The 10296-nt window shown below is 33.3% G+C and overlaps 2 protein-coding genes across 2 annotated transcripts; both read left to right on the forward strand.

Annotated features, from left to right (window-relative positions):
• The first annotated feature begins 3201 nt into the window (after nt 1-3201).
• LOC148285325 (uncharacterized) lies at nt 3202-3894 on the forward strand. The gene has a single exon (XM_088226529.1). It carries the CDS (start codon nt 3217-3219, stop codon nt 3787-3789), a length of 573 nt encoding a protein of 190 aa, XP_088082655.1. The 5' UTR covers nt 3202-3216; the 3' UTR covers nt 3790-3894.
• Nucleotides 3895-7112: 3218 nt separating this feature from the next.
• Nucleotides 7113-7812, forward strand: LOC148285326 (uncharacterized). The gene has a single exon (XM_088227027.1). It carries the CDS (start codon nt 7150-7152, stop codon nt 7810-7812), a length of 663 nt encoding a protein of 220 aa, XP_088083153.1. The 5' UTR covers nt 7113-7149.
• Nucleotides 7813-10296: the final 2484 nt, after the last annotated feature.

The raw sequence follows: 10296 nt of genomic DNA on the forward strand, positions 1-10296 counted from the left end.
AATGTCGAGATCCGTTAACTGTGTATGCCTGATACATGCATTATCGACAGAATCAAGAAAGGGGTGCTGCGTTGGTTGTAACATGTAGAGCAAATGAACAGCGAAAGAACGGCTAAAAGGATCTAGGATGCGAATGTCGATGGATGCAGAAAACGAGGACGACCGAAAAAGACATGGCACGATCAAGTCCATAAAATACTTTAAGATGGACATGTTAAAAGTAGGAATGTAGAGGAAGCGAGGTCTGTATCCAAAGATAGAGTGTTATGGCGTTTTATCTTCTCTACCTACCCCTACGGGAAACGGCGTGATGGTTTGTTGTTGTTACAATGGGTACTCCATGTTACTATCGCTAAGAGGCACCTTTACTCTATACTCGCATTATTTTCATCATAATTCATAATCATTCCCTTTCCGCACCTAATGGTGCATAGGGCACTGCATTGGTACACCAATCGCAGCGTATCTTAATCATTTTTGTTACATGAAGGTAAGATGATCAGTCTTACGCATCAGGTGCCAGTCCAGAGGACTATGATTTATTTTAGTCTAAAAACACATTTTTCAATAAATATTTCATGTCGACCATGTCGGGAATCGAACCCGAGACCCCTCGCATGGTAGGCAAATGCGCTGTCCATTACATCACGTGGCCAAAAATTTGTTTTCTGCAAAACTGTTAATTTTTTTAATTAAGTGCAATAAAGACAAATTCATTTTCATAATCAATTTTTAATAATTTTTTGTTTACTGAAAAAACATGAAAAAGTTGTTTAACATTTTATTTACAAAAACCTATTTTTTTTTTTAGTTTTACGTTTCTACCTCTTTTTTTGATTAATTTATATAAACTTGTATTTTGCTTCATAATATATTGGGTGTTGGAATAAGTTTTTTTTTCCAAATTTAAAAACTAGCATCAGAAGTTAAAAAAAATGGTAAACGTTACACGTTAATGAAGAGAAAACTTTCCACTCCTTAAGATTATTTTCTGAATATCGTTTTATAGAAAGGAATATAGAAGTCTAAACATCTACAGGCCGTATGACTTGCCATTTGATGGTTTAAGTGGCCACTTTGCACACTGAGTAACGTTCATCACTCTGCCTGTGTTCGAACATCTATATTCTTTCAATTCTTCCATTTGTTGATTTTTGTGAATTTTAAGAGCTGAAACATTTATAGATGCGAGTAAGATTTTGACTGAATTATTTCACTTAAATTTTAAGCAACGTCTGAAAATACTTTTCAGTTTTTATACTTCTTCTTGGACCAGCTGTATTATTATATTAATATTAATAACTCCCATCCTAAGGACATTGAATCTAGTTCTTGTCTACAACAATTTGGACACACTCAAAATATTGAATACAAGTTAATGCTATAGCGCCTTTGAGATGATATGTGTTGAAATCGGCTTTTTACGCTGACTGTTTTCAATGCGCATGATTATAATTTTTAAATAAACAAATTTTTAAAAATAAATATTTTATAAATAAACAAACAGATTATTTGTTTTATGAGATAAATCACATAATTGGCAAATGTTTTTTTTTTCGAAAACATCGGCGCTTTAGTTTGTTCTATCAATCCATACGCATCTCAGATATGGAATCCCCGGTATGCCATATATATAACAAGAATAGAAAATATTTAAAACAAATTTATAAAGTACCTTAAATACAAAACCGGTATTTTTTATGTATCAACTCTCACTGCCTCCACCTTCCATGGAATCACTTCTCTACGCAGAGTGTGTGCGGACCAACTTTACAAAATTATGACAGGAATAGTTGACTGCACAGAACTACATACTTAGTTTAATAACAATACATGTGCCAGTCAGGATTTGTAGACGGTACCACCTGTTTTATTTACCAATAAGTAAAACATCGTATGTTAAAAATGCTTTTTTTCGTAAGACTTTTTCAGTGTACAACACAAAATTTAAAGATATAGATTAAACAAACATCACTCTGTAAGATTTAAAATTTACACTAAAAATGCACAATGTAACTTAATAATAATAATAAATATGTATATCTCCCTTCCCCTCCTTATCCTCTCTTCAAACATTCTTGTCCTAATCCCACCCAATTTACAATTACTTACTGTCCTTAAAAATAAATATAATTATTTGATCATTGAAAAGTATTTACGAGTACATAAAAATAACAATTTTTTAATTGTATATACTTATATGTCTTTATTTGATATGTAATATATTTTCTTTACTAACTTTGTTTACTTTGTGGAAATTTGTTATTAGTTCTGATTTAATACACTATATCTGTTTGTTTACTATAAATATGTATGTAGAACTGTTGATTTCCTAAATAAAATAAAATATCATAAATGCGGAAGTGCGTTTGTTTGTTTGTGTTTCTTTCACGTCTCGACGGAGCGATCGATCGACATATTTTTAAGGTAAGAAGTACAGTAAAACACTTATTTTTTTTATCTCGAATTAAAAACAATGAACATCATTATTTTAAAATGAGAAGGGGATAAGGTTGGATGCCAAAATTAATACATTAGTAATAGGTCTTTTTTGTTTGCTTTTCGTTTTAGTTTTGTAGTAGGTTTTTAGATTTGTGGACAGAATAACAATACTACGTTGTCATTGACTCACCGATTTTTGTATTTTTTCCATAGCGATAGTTGGAGGACCGGCAATCGATACAAGCTACTTTCTGTCCCGAAAAAATATGTCATTCTATCGAGAAAATTCTTATGGCTAAACGATAAAACTAATTAATGACTTAACTAATTTCTCCCTTATACCACGTGAACGAAGCCGTGGGCAAAAGCTAAAAATCAATATTAGCAATTTTATATATACTTATTTCGCAATTTATTTTGCATTAAAAAAAATTTATCCACGTTGTCTACAAATATTTTGTAATTCTTCAAATATTATTTAATTGATTACTCGCGATTGTATTATATTGATACATTGTTCGATATTTCTATCTCTATGCAGAGGGATCATCTATTTGCTAACTCTTTGTTTAAAGTAAGGTTGTATCAATGAGAACTGAATGTCACAGCGCAAATCCAAAAAAAGCTAATTAAAAACCTGATCATTTAAATACCAAATTCGATTTATTGATATAGGGCAGAATAATTGTGTTCGAGGATTAGTATAAATAGCTTCGTTTGCTTGAGACATGCATCACTTAATCGTGTTAAGTTGTCTTGTGCATTTCTAGCATCATGTTTAAACTTATTGTGCTGTCGGCTATGTTGGTTGTGGCTTCTGCTAAGCCGTATACAACAGCTGTGGTGACTCCAACAGTTCTTGCTGCTCCAACTGCATATTCTGCTCCATTTGTTGCAACATACCCGTCTCCATTGGTATCCCATTTCTCTTCGCCTTTGGTTTCCGCGTATAGTACTCCATATGGTCTGACAACGCACGGAATTCACAAAAGATCTGCATCTCCTTACACTCCACTGGTATCTGCCTACTCACCTTACTCTGGTTTTTCTACACCAGTAGTATCTACGTACTCTGCTCCGTTTGTATCTTCTACACAATTTGCGACTGGTTTCAATGCACCTCTGGCCTTTGCACCCCACACCACGACTCTGACCCACGGAATCCACAAGAGGTCTGCAAGTCCCTACAATCCTCTAGTGTCAACCTTCCCAGTTCCTGCGGTGTCAACCTATTCTGCACCACTGGTATCGTCTGCATATACTACTCCACTGGTGTCTACCTACAATACTCCGTTGTCGTTTGCACCCGACTACACCACAGCATTCACCCATGGCCAAACTTGGTAATTAACAAAAACTGTACAACAATGGAATTGAAATAGAAAGAGTAATGTTAATCAAAATTACTATCGAATTTATTAAGAAATTTAAATAAACAGTTTTCGCATTGCATTCCATGATTATTTTTTTGCTATTGTAATATCCAATGCATTTTACACAATTAGTCAAATTCAATCCCCAAGAACAGTGTTTTTTAACCTTTTTGAATCTGCCACCCCTCTATGAGTTAAAAAAATCTGGGCAACCCCCAGGACCTTAATTTTAATATTCTACTCGTATGTTAGTGATTTCAACGACCAGTTAAGAATTATATATTATCTTTTGATTGAGACCATCAGCAACAAATCTATCAAATTTATTTGACAAGCTTAAAATTTAATTGAGTTCATAAGATCGACGTCTTTTGAATGGAGGGAAAAGAAGAATATCTAGAGTTGGTAATGGCAGCGATGAAATTATTAGTGCCATTTGCCACATCTTACCTATGTGAAATAATGTTTTCGTAATGGTAAACTTATGTTTATAAACAAACAAAAAACTCCAATTACAAAATAGTTTGGTAATTCACGTCTCAAAAATAAAACGGCGATTCGATATAGTCTTGCCTTCTCACTGAAATTATTGTATTTTTACAATACTAAAGATCTTAAAACCCTTGCTTTTTGTTTTTTCCTAGGTCGCGACCTCGACCCCTCTAGGAGGTCGCAAACTACAGGTTTTAAAAGTCTTCCTTAAAATAACCAAAAGGTTTAATAAAATACTGTGATTTATCAATGCATATTTTTTATTAAAATTGAAAATTCCATTTAAGATTTATTTGCATTGTTTTTTCAGCACATTGAATAAACTGTTGATAATTTCATAAATATTCAATAAATGCTCGCTGATATTTTTCATATACCGCAGTCGGTGTCTGAGCAGATAAATAATTCAGTTCTGTGTGAAATAGAACCAGAACCCAAGACAAGTATTTTCGACGGGAAGGCTTTTTAGATTAAAAAAATATTTATTTAAATTTCAAAATTGAGTGGAAAAAATTTCGCTTTTTAATGAAGTGGTTGGTCTTTTGCTTAACATGCTTGAAGTCTTAGTTCGATTCCTGGACGTTCAATTTTACGTAAAATATTTGTTTGTAATGTGGTTAACGAGGAAAGTATTTATAACACATCAAATGTAAGATATGTAATCCTTTTATCCTTCATAGCTGTTTATAAGTTAGATTTCACATAATACAATTGGCTAAAGATTATCAATATGTTAAAATTAATCGCACAATCAATAAAGATTAATCCGTAAAGGTTTTTTAATTTACAAAAATCAGCAGATGCAGCAATGCAAAAAATACAGATATTTAATTATAGGCAGAATCATCGTCATTTCCCAATCTGCGCATATTAGTGCATCGAGCACTCCATTGGTACTTCAATTACAGCATATCTTAAACGTCTGCCAGCCAACCCCCTAGTAAGGCTTTGCTTTGTAACAGGCCAGGAGGCCCAATAACAGTTGAGAATTACAGCACTGTATACCCAGGCTAGAGAGAAACCTCTTTTTTTTTTTCTTTGAATCGGGGATTGAATCTGAAACCTTCCTTGTGTAAGTCAAGCATCTTTATTCCTATACCACAGAGGCTAAATCAGTTGAAAAAATAGTATTAAATTTGTGTATTTGATTATTTTGAAAGTCGTAGAGAATTTCCCCAACCACTCGTTTTAAATAAGAGTCTCTGAAGTACCTTACAAAAAATTCTATCTTAATGATTTGTTTATTTATTTTTGAAATTTCCCCTTCACATCTATTATAAATACAGGAGAGGGAAAAAAAATAAACAATACTAAAAAAATGATAAAAAAAAAAGTATATAAAAGGGAGAATACATGGTACATGGCACTACAGTGCCGCCCCTTCTTTACTCTCCTCTCTTTCTGTTTTCAAGAACATTTACATTTATAATAATAATTTTACTACCAACACTTCATAAGATACAGGTAGCAAGTGCATACGTTTATGTTGCAGACCCGACGGTTAGGCCAGGTTGCATACTGCGAGCAAGTTGGTTTATGAAATAATTCAACGCGACATTAGCGAAAGCATCAAATTTAATATGTAACATCATTTTATTTTTTTTAAAACCCAATATCAATGCACGAGGCTTCCAAGTTTGAACCCATCAAGAATACAATAAGTAAAATAATATGTTACAACATTTTGAGATTGTCCAAATGTTTGCAGACAAAATACAGGATTTCACCCCCTAGAGAGTCATAAACACTTTGTATCACGGAGCCGTGTAAACACGTGTAAGAAATATTTGCGTTCTCATTTTTTTTTTTTATTGAAAAAGATTCTTGACAAAAAAAAATTATAAAATACAAAATGGTACGTAAATATTTAATTTTGAGGGCCATTTTCGACGACTTGTAAATAACTGACTATCATAAAGTGGGAATCAAGTTGTAGAGTGGGAATATGTATTCAATGTTTTACTTTTACGTTTTCCGTCCTAGCTAGAAATTTTCAGGAAAGGAATAAGAGATGGGTGGTAGGATCTTATCAAATTATATTTTTGATTTTTAATCATATAACGCGGCCTCCGTGGCGTAGTGGCCAAGACGCTTGACTCACACACGGAAGGTTTCAGGTTCGATTCCCGGTGAGAACACAAAAATTATATGTGAGTTTTCTCAAGCGTGGGTGTTCTGTGATGTAATTCACCACTGTAATTGGGCCTCCTGGCCTGTTGTGGTGCAAATAAAAAAATAACGTTTGTAGAAAAGGGCTGTTATTAAGATTTAAAATTAATTATATTATTTAATTTATAACCATCCAGTATCAAATTAAAATCAGGAAATAAAAGTAAAAAAGTTGAGCAAAATAAGCTTCTCGTATTACGATGAAATATTATATTTTATTTCGTTATCCACGTACAAAAATAATTCACATAATCAAAATAAGATAACAAATAAAAAAAAGGCTTGAAACTTTTGAAAATATTGCGTCATTCTTTTCGGTATTATTATATTGGTTCTAATAAGATGTCCTCGATTTTGTGTAGGTAGTCCATATTGAATATATTATTATAAATTCTTACTCTTATTCACTTTGATTGAAAAAATCTTGCCGCTGATGTACCCGACGAGTACAAGCATTAAGCTACAATATGTAAATTTCAACAATGAAAAAAGGATATTTATAAAAACTAATTAGACAAAGATCAAACTAGAGTATTAATTTATCAAATCCGTTCCAGTTAACCTAACTTGCTCTGGGAGGTTTGTATAAATACCACGAGACGAAAAGTGCATTTATCAGTCAACCGAATTCGGTAATTAAGTGAAGTCGCGTAGTAAACTTACAAAGTTCACAATGTTCAAGCTGGTGGTGTTGTCCGCTCTTCTGTCTTTGGCTACTGCCAAGCCTTCCGCCTGGTCTCCTCTGTTAACCCCAGGATTGGTATCTGGATATTCTACTCCAGTTGTGTCAGCTTACTCCGCTCCTCTGATTTCGGCTTACTCCGCCCCTATTCTGTCCTCCCCTGTAGTTAGTGAGCTGGCCCTCCACCCTCACTCCCCCGCTAACGTGATCAAGGCCACCGGAGTTCCCCTAGAGACCGTCGATGTCGTGAACGCCAGGAACGCCCACTACACCGCCAAGACTCTGAACGCCCACGGAATCTACAAGAGGTCCATCGGTGTCATATCTACCCCTCTGGTATCTGCTTACTCTAGCCCTCTCGTGTCTGCCTACCGCACTCCTCTGGTGTCAACATACTCCAGCCCTCTGGTATCCGCCTACGGCGCTCCCCTGGCTCTGTCCTCCCACGGCCTGGCCCTGCGTGGACACGGAATCTACAAGAGGTCCGTCGGTCTCTCCGCTCCCTTGATCTCTGCCTACTCCGCCCCCCTGGTGTCTGCCTACTCCACCCCGGTCCTGTCCGCCCCGCTCTTGGGGTCTCCACTGATATCTGGCTACTCCACCTCCGTGGTGTCCGGTCACCATGCACCCGCTATTGGTGTTCATGCTTGGTAATTCAAGATAAGGTACAAAACTTGCATGCGTACGTGATAAAACAATTATGCCCTTTTATATCAAATGAAAAATCAACCTCACACTCATAAAATATATATTTCCAAGTTATAGTTTACACAGTGATTAACGTTTTCGTTTGACTGACCGAAATATTGCTAAATTGTGCTCATTTATAAATTATTTAAAAATATTTTATAAGTCCCAGAAATTTATGAATAAATAATTTGATAATAAAACTATGATTTTTATTAAACTAAACACAAAATAAACATATTAAACCAATTTCCATAAATTTGATAATGGAAATTGTAAATTCGTTCGTTCAAACTCAATGATTACACTTTTTTTACTTTGATTTTTTTAATATGATTAATTACGCCGTATGAAATTAAAAAAAAAAAAATTAAGAGTTAGAGGAACTTGTTCTAAAGAGGACTGTAAAGTGTTCAAATTTTTTTTTACACGTTTCATATGTCACTCAATTTTCTTTTTTGTTTCTTTTAATTTACTTTCTTCAGCCAGATTCTGATTTCTCTTTTAAAATATTATTTGTTATTATTTATTTATTTTATTTATTTATTAATGAAATCATACAGTATTTATATAAAACAAGGTACAAAAGAACAATTTTAAAAAGTAAGACCAATTGCAGATTTCACACTAATGAATGCAGGAGGAGAGGGGAAAAATAATTTAATTCTAAAAAAGTAAAAATAAAAATATTACATAAAAAGTTCATAAAAAGGAGAACACATTGTAAAGCTACTCAACTTTCCTCCCTCTCTCTCTGCTTCCATGAATATTTCAATTTAATTGTAAAAAAAATCACAACTAACAATAAATTATTCGATGCAGGTAGTAGATGTAGGTAAGTATAAATTAAGAGTTGAAATCAAATGATTAAAATCAAAAGTAAAAGTTAAAATTAAAATGAAAAGTTTAAATTCAAATTAAGTTAAAAGTTTAAATTAAAAGTTAAAATTAAGAATTAAAATTAAAAAGTTAAAATTGAAAGACAAAATTAAGAATCAAATTAAAAGTTAAAAGTCAAGCATTATTATTATAAATAACCTATAAAGCGCCATTTTCGTAATATAATACCTCAAGGGCGCTTTACAAAGTAATTCTATAGATAAAGAAATTTAATTGAAGCTTTAAAATTTGCAATTTAATGAAAATAATTTATTATTTTGTTATTATATGTACGGATTTATTCAAATAATTAAGTGACAAGTGGGGTTTAATTTTTTTCCGAAACATCACTTCATTCTCACTGCCTCGCACTCGTTATCAGTTAATGTTGGTTTTTGCCTAAATCTATAATTACTTTTATAAGTATGAACTTGGAAATGCGAGGATGAAACTAAGCAGAATGCTGTCGAAATGCGATCTCTCACGCAAATGTTTGGTAAAATTATGTACGAGAGATACACAAATGTCGAAATCCGTACATTACGTAAGGCCGAGATAAGCATTATCGGGGAAATCAAGGAAGGAGCTCTGCGTCGGCTTGGTCATGTAGAGCGAGTGGACAGCTGAAGAACGGCTAAAAAGATTTATGATGCGAATGTTGATGGATCTAGAAATAACGGCCGATCGCGAAAGACATGTCATGACTAAATCCAACAAATACTTATATACGGACGTGGCGAAAGTCGGAATAATCGTCGGGCGGGCATGAGAAAATGTATGCATGTGGAGAAAGTAAGATCTGAATGCAAAGACAAAGTGATATGGCGTTATATCCTCTCTGCCTATCTCCACGAGGAAACGTTTGTTGCTGTTGTTTTTGTTGAAATGGTGTTGTTATATAAATATCTATGTTAGAGTGGTTACTAATTGAACGTAGCTATGCAGAAAGCAGCCAGTCCACAATTTTGAAAAAATGAGATATTAGTGTTATCGGATGCAATAAGGTCAATTCTATCTTCTGCTAAAAACAGCCAGACCGCTTTCATACAAAAAGTGTAATAATCACCATCTAAAAAAAGTTTTTTTTAAAAAGATTTCTTAATTTAAAAAACACCCACAGCACTAGAAAAATCCAACGGTACTTTAAAAATCAATAAAACTGGTCAATTGCATAATTTGATTGTTGTTTGTAATATAAAGAAAACAAATGTATTCATTGTTAATCATTTGTTAAATTCAAAGAGATTCCAACTGTTGTGTAGATTGTATTATTCACTCTTTTCACAAAGGCGCTATCATCTCAGTTTAGCTTTTTTTTGGCTGGCTGCTTTCTGCATAACAACGTTCAATCAAGACTTTCCAAAATAATACATATGAGAATAATCAAATAAAAATAGAAAATAAAAACAGACATTGGTATTTAATTACAATGTAAACCTAGGAAAATAATGAAAATTAACGTAAGTTTATAATCATAAGTAAAGTGCAAGAATGAATATGTATCATGGAATTGAAATTGATTGAAAGTCATTTTTATCGGTAAAAAATGACCCCTGTTCCCGACTTCTTATA

This window comes from Micrasema longulum, unplaced genomic scaffold, assembly GCF_059751315.1.
Source record: "Micrasema longulum isolate JH-2025_06_02 unplaced genomic scaffold, ASM5975131v1 h1tg000040l, whole genome shotgun sequence".
Classification (NCBI taxonomy): domain Eukaryota; kingdom Metazoa; phylum Arthropoda; class Insecta; order Trichoptera; family Brachycentridae; genus Micrasema; species Micrasema longulum.

Coding starts and splice junctions, on each gene's coding strand:
- LOC148285326 (XM_088227027.1), top strand. CDS start 7,150: ATGTTCAAGCTGGTGGTGTTGTCCGCTCTTCTGTCTTTGGCTACTGCC.
- LOC148285325 (XM_088226529.1), top strand. CDS start 3,217: ATGTTTAAACTTATTGTGCTGTCGGCTATGTTGGTTGTGGCTTCTGCT.